The 18,502-nt window shown below is 44.6% G+C and overlaps 1 protein-coding gene across 1 annotated transcript in view; it reads left to right on the top strand.

The window, feature by feature from the left end:
* The first annotated feature begins 393 nt into the window (after positions 1-393).
* STX8 (syntaxin 8) overlaps positions 394-18,502 on the top strand; it is an 812,050-nt gene continuing 793,941 nt past the window's right edge. Inside the window, exon 1 of the mRNA XM_069200320.1 lies at positions 394-536. Coding sequence (XP_069056421.1) covers positions 520-536 — 17 coding nt within the window. The 5' untranslated portion in view covers positions 394-519. The remainder of the gene's footprint in view (positions 537-18,502) is intronic.

Here is an 18,502-nt window from a genome sequence, read left to right as displayed (position 1 = left end):
TCTGCCACCATGCACGCTAACAGTCCTCCCCGTTACAAGATGGCTGCAAGGTACACTAGAGATGTTTGGCGCCTCTGTAAGCGCAAGGCATTTGTGCAGTGCATTTCCACTGTCCGTAGAGTACTGTAACGCGCCCCTTTTATTAGGCCTATAGAATTTTAATCGATTAGAATCTAGGTCTTGTATTAGAAAAAAAAAAAAAAAAAAACCTACAGCAACGAGCTCCCACTATTTTTAACGAAAAGAAGCGAAACTCTGTGGAGGAAACAGTAGACAGAAAGGGGGAAAAAAGTATTCGTGGAATTACTAACACATCACAAGTGTGCCAATCACCCGCTATCCTGTTTTATGAATAACGCGCGACGTAGAAAAGACATCACCCACGTGAGCGCTTTGTAGTCTTGGAGTATCATGTGACGCACAGGAGCCTGGTCTTCAGTCACGTGATACAAACAGGAAGCGGTTGAAGCTGCTGGTGGGAAACAGAGGTGCTGAGACTCTCACTGAAATTGCTGCACCATGGCTCCAGACCCCTGGTGAGGAGATGGGTTGGGACACCGTGGAGTGACGGCGGGAGCCGTACTGTCAAGCCCGAGAACTTGCTGGCATAGGGAGTATTGTACTCGACATGTAGGGCTTCATATCCTGGAGACACGGAACTACATTCCCCATAGTGCCTTAACAACGATATTCCCTGTAATTTATTGTCAGGGGAACTTGAATTATGCGGCAGGAAAGAGCCAAATAATGCGGCAGGGTTGACTAAATTATGGAACCAAAAAAAAGGCAAATTATGCTGCATAACACAACACATTTTGTGATAGTGTTACCTAATTATTTCGTCATTTTTACAAGTTAAGACTATCTGGGCAAAGTTTCGTCTTAGTGCGACTAGTTTGACGGCCAAATTCAGTAATAAGCAACAGAGAACCCGTCCACCTTTGCGTGACAACACGTATCTCTCCGTTTTTAGTAACTTTTGATCTGTTCAAGCTAGAAACAAACATTATTTTGTTCAAATTTTAGGGCAGTCCGGTGTCCTAGATTTGGGGGAACAGTTCTGTTTTTTCAGCAGCTGCCCATGCAGGTTTTGGCAAATTTGGGTGAAGTCGTAGTTTGTTTCAGAAATTGTCGACTGAAAACACTGGGAGGCACATATTTACGTATACCAAAGCAGGACTAGTTAGCAGCTCTCATCAGAAAACAATTTAATTTACATGTATGATATGGGAGTTAAAGACTGCACTTTATTTCCTTGGTGCACATTTGTCTGTGTTTTTATGTTGGTGAGCGCTGTCATTCTGTGACATTGGGCTTTTGGGAAATTGCAGTCCTGTCTTTGTGAAATGTGTCTGTTTTTAGTTTTCAAAATCTGGCCACCCAAAATATTATGGAGCAGACAATGGATTATGCGCAAATCTAAAATTATGCGAAAAATGTTGCAGCTGCAAAATCCCATAAATCCGGTGGCCTGGTTTATTGTCACCAAGGAACACAGCCTTGAGTTTTGAGAAACAATGCTTTCAAGAAACCCCCGATTGCCGCATACGCACTCAGAATTATTTATTTATGTATGTAGTTATTTTGGGCGAGATGGAAATTTGTTTGGTTGCTGATGGACAGCAGATTCTGGAATGCTTTATTGGACTCTAGGACTGCCAATCTCCTAATGTTTTAGGGGCTATCTGACTCGATTTACCAAAATGAGGAGGGTCACCGAACAGCATGAGCAAGAATGCTTTGAGAAATACAGACGTGCACCCCCCTATTAATTTAAGGCAGTGTTGCCATCTCACTGTATAGCGAAGGGAGCGAGGTTTCCTTTCCTGGACCCATAAGGTACAGATTGCTATCAGGTGTGTCCAGGCTACTGTTGTAAACTGGTGTGAAGTATTTGTTGTGTGAGTGTAGGACGGATTAGTGCGCTGACTGGGAGGTCAAATGTGTGTTGCAAAGTGTTTGGAGTGTCAGAAGTCAGGTAGCTTATTAGGAAAAGGGCTTAGGTGCATTGACTCATAAATCCAAATGGGGTTTTGGACATGCATACAACAGCTGCTCAATTTAAAAGGAATCAAACCAAGACCCCATCAACGACATTACATTGGTTTTTCTTATTAAAGACCAGGACTAGTTACATCACCTATGATGATATTGATGTGTGTTTCAAAAATGCTCAGAGGCATAGGCCTGCAATTATGAGAACACAGTAGGATGCAAAGTCATGTATACATTAGAACACTTTGGGACACAGTATGGTTTAAGACAGTGGTTCCCAACATTTTGACTTCTGTGGACCCCTACTTTATGATTACTGGAACCCGGGGACCCCCAATGACTCATTCTTGGAGTCCGGGGACCCCCCACTAAGTCATTACTGAAAGCTGGGGACCTAATCTTTTAATATTTTTTAATTATCTAAGCAGTCGTGGACCCCCTGAGGAGGCTTCGCGGACCCCCAGGGGTCCCCGGACCACAGGTTGGGAACCACTGGTTTAAGAAACCAACAATTCTGTATCCTAGAAGAATTTGGGAAGTATTGAACTGCATCACACAGTGCTTTCATAAAAATACATTTACTCATCTTGTAATGCTTTGAAAGGATTCTGAATTGCACTTCCTGAAATGCTTTGTAGAAGTAGAGGACAGCTCATCTCAGAATGCTTTGGGTGTAAAATATAGACCTTCACACTTTGTCAGTATAAACAAGGCCACATGTATACACAACATCCTGTTGTCCCTCATAGCCTTATAAATATCCCAATTAAACTGTGCACTACAAAGGGGTGGATGGAGCTCTATGATGGAACAAAAGAGGGTGGGGGAATCCTCGTGTGTGTGTGAAGTATGCTGGTAATTCTTGTTGTGCACAGAAAGTTTTGAAATGATCCATCAAGCGGAGGCTGAGAAAAAAGCGGTGTGGGGTGAAAAAAGTTGTGTTTCCCATAGGATCTTTAGACACTACTTCAGCCCGAACCACTGGACGGAATTACACCAATTTCGTCAGAAAGCTAGCTTTCGGTACGAAGATTATGCTTTTGCTTATTTGGTGTAAATCTGTTCAGTAGTTTTGGAGATATTAAAGGGCAAACAAGTTTGTATGTCTAGGGACGCGGTTCCTTCGCAACTATTTCGCAGAGAATAAGAGCTCGTTCAAGGCAAATGCATAGCTCTGATTGGCTGCCAACACTTCAACAAAGAAGTTTTGGCTGCCATCCTAGGACTCGACTTCAGCCAACTCCCTCAAAAAAAGAACAGCTTGACCCTTTTACTCTGGTTCTGGGGGTCCTAGAGGTACCCTCCCAGAGCTAAAAAGCATTTAAAAAAAAAACTTCGGCTGCAATTCGCGGCAGATCTAGTGAAAATTCCCCCAAAAAACCAAGCACTGGCGATTGTTCAACGGTACCCCCCCGGGTCGGCAAGCCCTGGGGGCATTCAAATTTTAATGTGGTGGGGGGGGCGGCAAGCCGGCCCCTCCGCTGCCCCAGCTCCCACCATGCAAAAGCAAACAGTCTGCTTTCTGCAAGAGAGAGCTGTCAAACAGCTCTCTCTTGCAGAAAGCAGAGTTTTCATCTGTCTACCATGCACACAAATATGTATGCGGGGAGAGAGATGAAAACATTGCTTCCACAAGCAGGGAGCTGCTACTTAAAGCGATTTGATTTGGATGCCATACAGACACACTAAAGAAATTGGTGGAGGAACCTCCGTTGATAACAGAGAGAGTATTAATTTATTCAAATGGAAATATTTTAAGGGAGGCCACAGTAGCAGACGAACGCTTGCCATAAACAATTTGGCTTATTGGTGATACCTACAAAAATATTCTGTCCTGATGATGACCTATTGTTGATTGGATTCTATAGGTTGGGTCGAAATGGTGATATAGTTTGATGCAATCTGTTTTTAGAAATGATCAGTGGCTTCTAAACACCTGGATTGAAGGGGTCATTTTGAAGGTCACTTGTTGTTTTAGCCACACCTTTGTACATATTGTATATAACACTTCTGTACTGCATTTTTCACTTTAATCACTTTCCCTGCGCAGTCACTTTAGGAGCACCTTAATATACAGAATTTTGATTTAGAACCATTATTGAACTTTAAATTGAATAAAATGTATGAACTACATAACAATCTTATTGAGACAAAAGATTTATAGAATTTATTTAAATTACTGCAGTGGAAGTCAAGGGCTACCCTTCCCCATTGGGGACCAATTTTTGGCTATATATTTATGCACCCAGGTCCTGAGGTTACTGGGTTTGCCTCATTTTTCTAACTACTTAAAATAAACTAGGCGCGCCACCACGGACCTCTTAGGACACCCCGGGGTCAGGGCCCTGGACAGTACTTTATGTGTGCACTCCAACGTGAAGAAGGTGGTTAAGCCTTCCGGAGTCACCTTGGTGTGGAGCCATTCTCCAAATACATTACCATGTCCGATCCTTCAATCTTGTCTGGATGTCCCACTATTTCTGCATCCTCTGCCCTTGTCTCCAGAGACCTTAAATGGGATTCCATGGTGGTCAAACGGTCATTGGCAGTGGAGAGGGCAGGAACCGCCTCCGAGAAGTCCAGCTCAACAGCGGTGACTCATTCAGCAAGCAGCCTGCAATCATCCCGTAGGAGGCCTATGTTACCCAGGGTATCAATTTTGCTTTCCAGGGCCTCCCTCAATGCTTTAATTGCTTGCAAAATATCCTGTAATGTGGGAGGTAAGTTCCTGACATCTGAATGGATAATGTCCTTGGGCTACTTATGTTTCAGTCCCGAGCGTAGGCAAACCCCTGTGTTCGTGTCCCGCTTCCGTGTACTCTTACCCATAGCAAGCAGGGTCACAGTATACTACGAACGGCAAGGGTCTGCAGGGAGCCGCTGCAGGATGGCACAGAATATTGGTTTTGGTGTGAGAGTAGGCAACGTCAGGGAGCGGTCCACAACTCACAGAGGAGGCCGTGGAAGCGGACCACGGGCCACACTCGATAGCTGGAACAATCCTCATACTGTCCAACAGGGCCTCTCGGGTCCAGCACCTCTACCTATCTCCACTGGACAGGGGGGAGATGATGTCTGTGTCCCAGGTCCCACGGTAGCCGCCAAGACTACCCAAGTCACCACCGAGGCCAAGGGTAGTGGGTAGTGTAGAGCAGGATTGCTGGCTATCCTGGGGCACTCCAGATAACCACTGAAGGAGGGCACTAACAGAATGTCCCAATCAACTGTGGTTCTGGAGGAGAGCCGAGATGTGGTTTGATTCCCAAGAGGGCCCACCTAGTAACCCTCTGTGGCAAGGAATTCACTTCCCTACACAGCCCACCACCTTGGTGCTAATCCTCAGTGCCCAGCCTGTCTCCTTTCCAGCTAGGCTTGCAAGGGAGGTATCGAAGGGCCCCTCCTGTCCGCTGGGTGCCCCAAGTTGCCTAGCCATTGCGGTGGGCCCCCTCACTCAACAGTCACAGTAAGGGACAGAGTACATTGTGCCTGGGCCTTCAACAGCCACTGTTGAGGTCCAAATCTCTAGTCCCTGGTGTGCACCCTACTGCTGATCATGGCCCGTGGGCCCACCTCCAAGGGGGTGGATCCCGCTCAGCAAAGTGATCTGGGAGTGTGTGGATGCAAGCCATTACTGCTGGTCGCGGCCCGTGGGCTCTCCATCACCTCACTCCCTCCATCAGGCTGCCCCCCTTTAGCTGCACCACATCTCCCTCGCAGTCTCCTCACCTTTCCTCTCTGGCTCCATTAGGGTGTAAGCCAGGGACAGCAGCAATCCCCAGAATGGGCCCGTGGCCACAAGACACCACCTGCATGCAAGTCACCCCTCGATGACCCACCCTCTCAACAGTAGCCGAGGGGGGGGGGGGTGGCCCAGCAGAGGCCTCCGCTGCTCCACTTCACTGGCCCCCCCTCTCTGCCCCCACCCCAGACACAGTGGGTTCCCCGGTCACCAGCACAGTGACAGGTCAAGCAGGGGGATCCTGAAAATGAGAGGGACTGCAGTTGGTCCCCTGGTGCCCAGGGGGCCGGCTCTCACCAGTGGATCAAGGCTGCGTCAGGTGAGGCCACCCGTTCCGGGTCCACAGTCTTCCAGGCCCGCTGATCCTTCCTCAGGGGTAGGTCGGGCCATCTCCGCCCCCGTCGTGTCTCCAGGCCAGCGGGCCCCGGTGCAGGCCTCACACGTGGCCTGTGACCCTGTGATTCCTGGGCACTCCACATGGGCCACGCCATTTGGCAGGGTCTGAGTCATCCTCTCACAGTCCCCAGCTATGGCGACTCCTCTTTCAGCACCCAGGCCCAGCCAGCAGACCTGTGGGTCCATCTGCCACCGGCATGGCTGCAACATCACTTGGCGGGAGCCATTATGGGTGTAAGTGCAAGCCACAGGTCCACCAGCTTTAAGGGCTGATCTTTCTTGTCCCACAGTGGCAGCAGCACGGGGGGCTCAGTGTGTGTCTGGGGTTCAGGAAGCCAGCCCCTGTCGCCCTCTCTCAGTCCCTGGCTGGGATCACCTCCTCTTTCAGCGCCCAGCCCCAGCCAGCTGACCTCTGGGTCTGACCAGCGGAGATGCAGCCTCACCTGCTGGACGTAATTTTGGGTGAGTACAGGCCTCAGGTCCTCTGGCTTCAAAGGCCGATCTTTCGTGTCCCACAGTGGCGGCAAACACAGGGGACCTCAGTGATTGCCTGGGGGTGCAGGGAGTTGGCCCCTGTCCTGTTATTGAAAATGGTGTTCAGAATGGGGTCAGATGGGGCCTGGCGAGCCGGCGCTCTCAGGATTCCGCCTCACTTCATTGCCCGCTACCTGAAAATATTTCTGTTCTTCAGGTTCCAAATGAGGCTTTGAAAGAAACATGCACACCTTTAACCTTAGTTTTCAGTGAATTTTTGAATGATAAATTATATTCAGCTTCTCCGGTGCTCTGTACATTTTTTTTTTTATCTGTGAACAGCAGGTTTTGAGTTCAAGGTCAGACCTGCAGCCAAACCCTACACCCGGCCCCCCATAGCATCAAGCTTTCTGTATGGGCCTTTGACCACACCCAGCTAGCTCTGGGCTTGGGCCCTTCGTTTGCTCGGTTTCACCAAACCCGCTGCCCACAGGTTTGGGCCATGCCAGTGGGCTTTTTGCGCAGGACCCTTGTGCCTCAAAACTAGTTGTTCGTGCCATTGGCCATGGTTATCTAGTGCTGCCTCTGGCCTGTTCTGCTAAAACTGTTGAGCATGAAATTCAACGATATGTAGAATACTGTGGGCACAGAACCTGGCCTGCAGCCAGGTCATGTTCCAGGCCCTATATCGCTCAGCCTGCTGATCATGATTGGTGACCTTGTATAGTTGTACCGCAAAACGTCATTTTAGAAAAGCAGTTATTTTAAAATGTTTACATACACATTTCGGTTTGCGGGCCAGGGTCTACGAACACCACAACAGAACTGCGGTCTCTTTTTTGTTTTGTATTTGGATCCTGTATCTTCCCATTTGGGCACTCCCCACCCAAAACCCTTGAGCATACTCCCAGAAGCCAGAGAACCGTGTACCCCCAATACTTCTTTTCAGGACGCAGGCTTTGGTGCATGACATCCTGTAATGGCAGCTGCAGCAAAAAGCTGTTGTGGTCCTTAGACCCAGTATACAAGATTTTTAAAAGCGTTAACCCGTTTGAGAGACAGAGGTCGAATGTCCACTTATGTCTTCTTACAATTTGCTGCTTACTTTATCCTGGAAGTTTGTGTGTACTTTTCTATATTTTTTTTTTGCTGCAAAGTTAAAGGATTTTGTAATGTAAACTGTGGCAATCACGCTGTACCAAGAGTGTGAGATGAAAGGATGCAAGATGTCCGTTTCTTTCTATTACACGACATTTAAATAGCTTGTAAATGAACTGTACAAACATTCCAAAATATGTTTCAGTAGTTTTGAAAGCAAATCTTTTTGTAATTCTATGTCCGGACCGGAGGCGAGGATTATGCCTTGCTTTCTTCACTTTAATGAATGAGCAGCCAAGTAATTGAAAACAACTACAAATCCCATGAACCATTGGGAAAATGAGTACAGATATAACCAATGAACTGTAGGAATTTTGTCCAATCAGCAGAGAATAGTCTATAATGTAGTCCTTTGTCTGTGTTCAGTCTTCCTCTTTCTTCGCTGCTCGCAGCCGAGATAAGTCGTTTTTTCACTTGCTCTCTAAGTTTTTTGCATATTTAATACTTGTTTATTGTTAACTTGTTGAATTTCATTGTTGAAATTGTTTGACTCGCGGGAGCGTTTTTTCGCTCCTTTCGCGAGCGTTTCCCCTTCTGGTGCACATACCTTCCCGGCAACCGTTAGAGGGCGCTTGCCGGGAAGGTAACCATAACGACACAACAACGAACGACGACGCACGCTGTCAAACGCCCGCCTTCTCCTCAGAGCGCGTCGAAGGCTATTTCATCGACGCGCTCGCTTGCAAGTTCGTTGTTTTGTGCCATTTAAAAGCATTATTCCTGCCTGGAGAGTGACGCCCTGTGCTGGGTCTGTATTTCCCATAAAAAAAAAAAAAAAAAAGAAAGGCTTGGACGCCCCGTTTTTTCTCAGGGGTCTGTAGAGTTTGGTGATTTCTTTTAACTCTTTCATTATTACATTTGCCTTTCTGGGACTTTTCTCCCAGGCAAGCAACAAAGGTTGTTTTGAAACCCCTTTATTACTCAAAGTGCACTGGGGTGAGTTTGTCCCTGGCGTTAGCCATTTCCAAGTGAGTGTTTACACTCTTTTCTATTTTCAACTGACGCCCAGTTGTATATAATATATATATCTCTATATATACATTAAAAAAAAAAAAAAAAAAAAAAAAAAAAAAGGGAAGTAAGAAGAAACTTCTAACGATATTCTTTAACATGGATATGGATCCTAATGAGGAGGAGGAATTTTTTGATGCGGTGGACGCGTCCATTTATAGGGCCGTCTCGGAAGCAATAGGTCCCCTTGAGGACAGACTCTCGCAACAAATAGCGCGCGAATGCGCAAAATTCTCATCCCCTCCTGTGATTCCTTCCACCTCCACGGCATCCAATGATATTTTGGTGGACGCACCTCCAGTTAAGCGTCCTCGTGAATCAGGTTTTGATGTAGACCTTTTTGATAGGGTCAAGAACTCTATGAGTACTCCTTCGGGTTCTTCTATTCCTCTAATCTCCTCAAGGCCCCGGTCACCAATCCTCTCTCACAGTGATTCGTCGGGGGATCAAGAAGCGGATGCTAGTCCATCCAGATCTTGGCTTCCTTCTGGATCGCAATCTGCTCCCCAGATTTCAGATATGTTAGATCCTGATGATATTATCCATCCTAGGTCATCTGAATGGGCGCCATCTGACAAAGTGGCAGCTTATGTGGCAGCACGTATAAGAAAGCCACTGGAGAAGGATTCTCGTAATTGCCTCCGGGCTGAGTGTCTGCGGCCATCCTTGGCGGATAAGGTAGCCGTCACTCCAGATCTGGATCCCAAAATGTCTACTTTTCTGCAGAAATTTGTAAAGGATCCCAAAAAAGGGATTGATCGTTCTTGGAGAGCATGTCAGGACAAGCTTTTGGACGTCCTGGGACCCTTGACAAAGATTTTGGACATAGCGGAAGATGCAAAATCTTCAGAAGCTGTAATTTCTCCTGAGGTTCTTTCAGGATGGGCACAACGCGCTATCATTTTTTTGGGAAATGCTAACTGCGCCCTTTCCACCGAACGTAGACGTTCTTTGTTAATTAAAGTGGACCCGAAACTGGGGGATCTGGCTGATTCTGAGGCAGGCCCAGTAGCGCAAGGAGGTTTGTTCGGGGAGCCTTTTATAAAAGAATTAGGAAAGTTTGTAAACACTTTCACGTCCTTGGACAGGGCACATTCCTCAATGAAAAAGGTTTTTCCCACCCGTTTTTTCCATGGGGCCGGCCGAGGAAGGGGCCGCTCGTCCGGCCGCCCACAATCAACCAACTCCTTCAGGGGGCAAGGCTCCAGGCAGAATCAGTTTCAAGATCAGAACCGATTTGCCAACTTCTACCCGACAAGAGCCAGACGTTTCAGGCATCGTGGTGGCAGAGGATCTTCAACAACCTCTTATGGTAAGTGTTCTCCCTTCTTCCCTTCTAAAAGTAGGGGGTCGTTTGGCGAGTTTTATCCACGTATGGAATCAAATTACACAAGATGCGTGGGTCCTTCAAACAATTCAAGGTTTTCATATAGAGTTCGTGGGAACTCCCATGCAAGGTTCACTTCCAAAACCCCTAGTGTTCTCTTCGGAGGATTCCCTTTTAGTAGACACCGAAATTTCAGCTCTACTACAAAAACATGCCATTTGTCCAACATCCCTACATCCGAGGGGCTTCATAAGCAACATCTTTTTAGTGGACAAAACAGATGGCGGTCGACGACCAGTCATCAACCTAAAAGAGTTCAACGAGTGGCTAGTCTACCGCCACTTCAAAATGGAGGGAATTCATCTTCTTCGAGATGTTTTGCGGCCCCTAGACTGGATGGCTCGTCTCGACTTAAAAGACGCATACCTTACTATTCCTGTCTATCCACCCCACAGGCGTTTCCTTCAGTTTTTTTGGGGCGATCAAACTTTCGAATTCACTACCCTTCCATTCGGTCTTTCCTCAGCCCCGTGGTGTTTCACCAAGGTTCTCAAACCAGTGGTGGAACACCTCAGGGCTCAGGGAATTCGGTTAATTGTTTATCTAGACGACATTTTACTTCTGGCTCAGTGTCCCAAACAACTTTCAATGCACCTTCAGACTACCGTCAATTTGTTGCAGTCCCTAGGGTTCATTATAAACGAGGCCAAGTCTCTTTTAATTCCTTCTCAAAAACGGGTTTTTCTGGGTTTCACCATCGATTCGGTATCCGCGACCTTAAGCCTCCCATCCCGCAAGATGACGAAAATACGTCACGAACTTCGTCGTACCTTGGTCAAACACAAGGTCTCTCTACGTCAGATTGCCCGCCTCATAGGGCTTCTCTCTTCCTCTATTCAGGCAATTTTTCCGGGCCCTCTGCATTACCGAGCTCTTCAAAGGCTCAAGGCAACTCACCTTCGAAAACGACTATCGTATTCTCAAAAGGTGATTCTTTCACAAGAAGCGGTGGAAGAAATTCGTTGGTGGCTTTCGCATATGGAGGCCTGGAACGGCAGAGCTATTTTCGGTTCGGCTCCAGATTTGGTTATAGAATCGGACGCCAGCAGAGTAGGTTGGGGTGCTCGTGTGGCAATTTTTCTACCGGAGGCACGTGGTCACTACAAGAGCAGAACTTACATATAAACTGTCTCGAATTACTAGCCGGTTCATTTGCAGTCAAATGCTGGACAAAAGATTCTATCAAGTCGAACGTCCTCTTGAAGATGGACAATATTTCCGCGGTCCGATATATCAATCATCTAGGTGGCTCGCGTTCCGAAACACTTTCCAATCTGGCGTCCAGTTTTTGGCAGTATTGCCTGGATCATCAGGTTTCTGTGACAGCACAGTATCTCCCGGGAAGCCAGAATCAGATTGCGGACTTTCATTCTCGGCATCTCAGGGATTCCAGTCTATGGAAACTTCATCCACAAGTTTTTTCCTTTCTGTCCCAACTTTGGGGACCGTTCTCGATCGATCTTTTTGCTTCCAGACTCGATCACCAGGTTCCCAGATTCTTCAGCTGGAGACCAGATCCTTTGGCAACAGCTACGGACGCATTTCTGCAAGATTGGAGTCTGGAGACAGCTTACGCTTTTCCTCCTTTTGCGATGATTACCCGAACATCCGCACAGGTACGGCGCCAATCGGCGTCCATTGCGATCATAACTCCAATTTGGAGGTCTCAAGTGTGGTTTCCGGTTCTTCTGGAACTTTCTTGGGATTTTCCAATCCGACTCCCCCTGTTTCCCTCGCTTCTTCTCAGTCCGAATGGTACCCCTCACCAGATGGTCCTCGAGGGCTCTCTAACCTTGATGGCGTGGCGGATTTCCGGGGACGCTGGTCGGTGTCGGGACTTTCGCGACAGGCTGAAGAGTTATTATCCAAAGCATGGGCCCCCAGCACTTGTAAACGCTATAGATCTGCGTGGGGAAGATGGTCCCGTTGGTGTTTGCGAAGGGGTTTTAATCCCGTGGAGACAGACATAGTTCATATACTGAACTTCCTTGCTGACCTTGCTTCCAAAGGTCTGGCTTATCGTTCTGTTAATACTTATCGTTCTGCGATTTCAGCTGGACACGTAACTGTTGATGGTCTCCCTGTGGGCGAACATAAATTGGTCTGTCGACTTCTTCGAGGTATAAGACTATCTTTACCTCCAGAACCCCGATACTCTTTCCTTTGGGACGTTAATCAAGTTCTGAACCTCTTCTTATCTTGGCAACATAATCACTACCTTTCCAGGAAGGAGCTGTCAGCTAAACTAGCCATGTTACTTTGTCTCATTTCTTGTAGAAGAGTCTCTGATGTTCGTGCTCTCGACATCTCCCACAGATCCTTTACTCCTTCAGGAGTCTCGTTTACATTAGGTAGACGCACAAAAACTAATACTAGAGTTATATCTTATCCGATTTTTCCTGACGCTCCAAAACTATGTGTAGTTCAGTGCCTTAAAGCATACGAGGACATGTCCTCCGAACTCCGTCCTTCTGGTGAACATCAACTCCTTATCTCATTACGTAAACCTCATAGAGCTGTTTCTTCCCCTACTATTGCTCGTTGGGTTCGTTGGGTCATGCATGAAGCAGGCATTGACCTTTCCCTTTTTGGTGCGCATTCTGCTCGTGGAGCCATGGCCTCTAAGGCCTTCCACTTAGGTGCTCGTCTTGAAGACATCATTAATTCAGCAGACTGGTCGTCAGAGTCCACCTTCAAAAGGTGTTATTTTAAACCAGTTCTGAACATGGCACAGCTGGTTATCGATGAGCTTTAAACTAGCATAATCCTCGCCTCCGGTCCTGACATAGAATGAAAAATTTCCTAGCTATCTTAACGGAAAGTTTCAATTCTATTAAGGACTCGGAGGCGAGGATTATCCCACCCTTCATCACCTTTATAAGACTACAAAGTTTAAATGAACCCACCCCGTATGTAGTAAGTAGCTTATGTTTCTTTTCTATAGAGATTTCATGTTTCTATTTAGACTGCATTTAAAAAAAAAAAAAAAAAGTGTATCCTTTTATTTTATACGATATTTACCTAGTTTCAGAATGAATGTTTGTCCTCAAACCTATTTTATTGTTCATAGGATCGGATTCTACAAAACAAGAAGCTTCATGATGGTTCCTTGACTGCTCGCGCTTCGAAAGAGGAAGACTGAACACAGACAAAGGACTACATTATAGACTATTCTCTGCTGATTGGACAAAATTCCTACAGTTCATTGGTTATATCTGTACTCATTTTCCCAATGGTTCATGGGATTTGTAGTTGTTTTCAATTACTTGGCTGCTCATTCATTAAAGTGAAGAAAGCAAGGCATAATCCTCGCCTCCGAGTCCTTAATAGAATTGAAACTTTCCGTTACGATAGCTAGGAAATTTTTCATTCTATGTGATAAAAACATTTTAATAGGATGAAAATAAATCGGAAAACTTTACTTAGTGATGTGCAAATGGTAAACATTTTACAGAAACCCAATTTCCACAGATCATTTGTACTCCGTGTAGTTTTATCAGTAACACTGCATGTTACTGGGAACCACTGTGGACATTTCAATGGTAAATGTGCTGTTTGTAAATGACAGTAAGGTACCACGTAGTCCTTTGGTAATATATTCATTAAAAGTGAGTTTTTAAACTTGGACTGAGAAACGTTCCTGCCCCTTCCTTGATGACAATGTTATTAGTGAACCAAGAGGCATGTCAAGGGTTATGTGTACCCTGTATGTGGGCTACATTCGTATTATAAATGGAGCAAAGGTTTAATTTATTAAATCAAACAAACATTTTTTGTACAGCAGAAATGCTGAATTAGCATTTAAAGATGCTCTCACTTGCAATAATGAAGAAAAAGGCAGTTCTTTGAAATAAAATATTTACCTAGAATGACCCAGTTCAAGACCAGTTTACAAGTCAATCACTAGACCTGCAGGTCTGGTAACATTTTTATGATTTTGCAAGGCCTGTTATTAGCAAAACAAGTAATTTGAGAATACAATTGAAAGTGCATCTCGACTGTAGCTAAACAATTGCTGACTTTTATATATTGAAATGCAGTTACACCTCTGCTGTTAAGGTTGAGAACTCACTCCTTAGGATATTCCTTTTCTGTGGATTTTTAACTGTATTTTCCCAGATTTGGACTGCTTAGTGTCATAACAAATGAAGTTTGTAGGATAATTTCTGTTTCACTCAAAACATTTTCTTTTCTGAGTAAAGAACTATAACTTCAAATCCTCAATGTTTTTCAATGATATATACATAGTAGAGAGAGGTGTGCAGTCACACGCCTATAGTTAAGGTTAACACCTCATTCCATAGGAAAGGCAATTTATGCACCTTTTAAAAAGTTTGCCCCTCCTTAAATAATGTTGTCCATAGTTGGAGAAATTCTATTCGAAGTGTGAAGTATAATGTGCATTGTGAGTTTCTTACTGTAATTGGTGAATTTCTGTTCTTTATCACGTTTCTGTTCACTCATCCATAATTAACTTAAAATATATATATATATTTTTGTTGCAAAAAAAGTGAAAGATTATTGTTGCACTGAATCGTTACCTATTGCTAAGTAAAAGCAGCATATTGATGGAAGGAGATCCCAAGTTGGATCAGCTTGTCATCCAGAGGCACATCATAGAGGCCAACAAGTAAAGCCATATTTGGTGCAGATTGGTTAAATATTTATTAGGGACGGAGAGTCATAAAATATGTGGCTTTTCAGATTAACATGTTTTGTCATAGGTGATTGTGTTAGCTCATAAGGCTTGTAGCAATATGCAAGCTAATAGGCTTTGTAGTGTCATTAGTGGGGGCAGTCCAAATCTGAGGTCATATATTTGAAAACCCATAGAGATTTTTGCTGCTTTCTTTATGAAAAGGATCTAAAATGTGCAGAGATGATGGCGACAGATCATATTAATGTTTTTACATCATTGCTAAAAATAATGAGACACATTCAATGTATTTATTTTCAGTAATCTTGGGTAACAAGCTAATTGGAATTTCTTGGATCTCCACTCCCTCTTGCAAATCTCCCTTCAGCAGCAATTTGCAAGTTTTTATGTTCAAGGTCCCTCTCTTTCTTGCAACTCCCTACACACGCCTCTCATCATGTCTTCTCTGTCTTACTGCCAAAATATATAAATTCCCACATACCACTCATTGGGCCCCTCTTTGTACATTTGTAACCTGACAACAACCTTCTGGATTACATCATGAGGAAAAGGAGTTACTGTGTGACTGAACTCCCCTGAGATTATATTAAAACTTAAAGATACCCAAGTCACTTCCATCTCTTGGCTATTTTTTGCAGAAGCCCCTGCTTGCTATTTTGAACAAATTTCATTCACCTCCTACATGGCCAATACTCTTGCTTGGCAAATATATTGGCTTTGGGGGGAGGCGATGAGTTTTTTTTGGCACCGAGGACTGCCTGTGGGGCTGTAATGCTGAAAAGTGTTTCCTTTGAGCAACAGATACATTTCTGCAGAGTCACTTTGGTCCTGGCTAGGCCCTGATAAGGGGCACTCACCTGCCTAGCAGCCACATTCCCTACTGCACTCTGCTTCCAGGCAGTAGCCATTTTGGCACAGCATGCTAATTGTGCATGTGACTGGGATGTGCAAAGCTACAAGTGCTTATTTAAAGCATCTCGCAGCACATATGCATAGCAGGCATGCCAAAACAAAACAAAAAAAATTATGTTTCTGTCGGAGCAATGATTTATATATTTCATACAATCAATGGAGAGTACTTAACAGTCCTCACATAAGTAAATTAATTGCATTAGGAAATTACCCACAAAATAGTTGTACACCTTCATATGTGGAATTATTTTTTATTTATTTATATATATATATATATATATATCAGCCCTGTGCATAGTGACAACAGACGTAGTGCACGTACAATGTGAGAGCAGCCGTGAAATAACACAGGTAAGAATGGTCAATCAAAATTGATATAACCTGGCTAGAAAATATACAAGTATCCTTCAGTTAGGCAGGTACATAGATCAGCTTTTGTTGCCACATGTTAGTCTTGTAGTTCATGCAATCTAACGAATATTATTGATGGTTGGACTCGCACAGTTATGTGTTCAATTCATGCATCTAATCGGGTCTTCTTCAAGGCAGAGAAAGGAGACTGTCCTGGGGGCACAAGGGATTTGTGCACCAGCTTTTTGCACTCCTGCAGCACTATGGTATTACAAAAAGGACTGCAGAAGCTTGTGCGATCCCTTCTGTAATATATTTTGCATTGGTGATCATGTTGCGCAAGTGCTATCTTTAGAGGGTGTTCCCTCATTTGAAAAGGGGAATGGCCACATAAAAATAAGGGAATCACTTTGCTTCTGTACGTGCGCTGTATTACGGATGCGGGCATAGAGAAACGTGCCTTAAGGAGACGTACATAAATTGTGCCACAAAAAGTGGCACACTTTCAATGCGCTCCCTGAGGGTAGTGAAAGGAGATCCAAAGGACCCACCCCAGATGTCCCCCTGCAGGCAGATGTAGTCATTCGTTGCACCTGCCAACAAAGGAATCTCGCTCCACTCTTTAAAGTGCAAGCAGGTTGATGTCTGCACAGAGAAACATTGAGCAGCGTTGAAGCAGCTGCTCCATAGTTCACCGAACGCACTGCCACTGCTCCAAGGCAGCGCAAGTTCATCATAATGGAGAGCACTTTCCCTTTTGCCCCTGGCTCACCCATTTAATTGTGTGCCCTATTTGAAATACAGGCTCCTGTTGCAAATCAGAAGATATTGAAGGCTCTGAAAGATTGCCTCTGTTGGTTGAGAAGACTCAAAAGAGTTGCCTCTCTGTGATGTTATGTAGATGCGCAAACCATTTAAATTGATTCTGCTATGGCACAACCGTGGTTATAGATCACAGTATTGGTACCTCTGCTTTTTCCGTTTCTATCTCCAGTAATTGATTTACGTATGTGAAGGCTGTTGTGTATTCTCCATTGATTCTTTGAAATACATAATTTATCCAACAGAACCATAATTGTTTTGTACTGTAATTAGCCAAGGTTCTGAAGAACACAGTCCCCTTCAGTGATTATCGTGTGGTGGCATTCCAAAGGCAATCTGTGCGACCAGTCTTGCTGTTTAACATTGGATCCAACTGTCCGTAAGCCTCGTCAAGGTTACAGCCACAACTGTCTGTTCCCTGCATGTCGTTAGCTGGGAAACTGCTCAGTTTTTGTCAAGCCTATTTTTCGGGCAAGCTACCCTCTCTGTTCCCTGATTACGTTTGTTTCAAACCTAGGTTTTGCTCCCGTGCACCCTTTGTCTATGCTTGTTCAGCTTTTACGAAATTAATCTCTAATAATGGTTTGTCTTTGCAACTCAATTTAGATATTTTGCTTGTCCCACAAACCTGATTACTGAATGAAATGCTTATATTTTAATTGATATGACTCCCTCAAATTATTCAGTGTCGTCAGCTCTCCCCCAGAGATGAAAGGGCAAAGGCCTGTCTTTTCTGGTGAGAAATAATCTAAAATATACAGAGCTAGTCACTGACAGCCATGGTGATTTAGGAAATTTGACTGTAAAAGTTATGGCCCCTTTGGGTTCTCAGTTGACATTCCTGCTTATCTACAGTCCTCGAGGCCTGATTCCTAGAGCAGTTAACTGCTATCCTGTTTGAGAATACTTCAGATGAGACCCAAACTATTGTCCTCTGTGACTTTAAAACCCAATTTGAGAATTCTGGCTTTGTCTATTTGCGAAATTCTACTGTCTATAAAATATATTTATTTTATACACGAGCTTTCCTCTCACATCATACATAAAAATAGTTATGCTTTGGAAACTGTGTTGTGCTCAAATTGTCCCTTCACCCAGTCTTTTTTCCATTTCCATTCCCCTAGTCTATTTCTCTTCCACTCCCTTTACATGTCCCTTTCAGATGGGGCACAAAGTTCCTGTGTGCAAGACCGTGCCTGTGAGCACTTGCAACAGGAAAACTGGTTTTGGCTAACGCATTATTCTAACATTGGCCTCCAGAGAAATGTGAAATAGTATCTAACTTTTCAAGTTTTGCTAGATAATATTACCCCCAGCCGAGTTCTGCTTTGGCTTAAACTAGCCAGCCTATTTCAAAATCTCATAAACCATTACACTTGTCATGCAAATGGTACATCAAGGAACGTGCTATTATCAGACATGCTTTGTACGTAACAGAAAGATGCTGGTGGCAGGATTACGATCCAGCCTTTAAGATGGCCATGGTGAAGACCAAATTATATTTACAAATGCACCATAAAGAAAGCTATAGCCTTATTGTTTTCAATATATATTATTAAGGTAACTGATAAGGTGGCTACCATGTTTTTTTGTACATTAG

Source organism: Pleurodeles waltl, chromosome 7 (genome assembly GCF_031143425.1).
Source record: "Pleurodeles waltl isolate 20211129_DDA chromosome 7, aPleWal1.hap1.20221129, whole genome shotgun sequence".
In the NCBI taxonomy this organism is placed as follows: domain Eukaryota; kingdom Metazoa; phylum Chordata; class Amphibia; order Caudata; family Salamandridae; genus Pleurodeles; species Pleurodeles waltl.
Note: the sequence above shows the minus strand (reverse complement) of the source record. Positions and strands in the feature narration are given on the sequence as shown.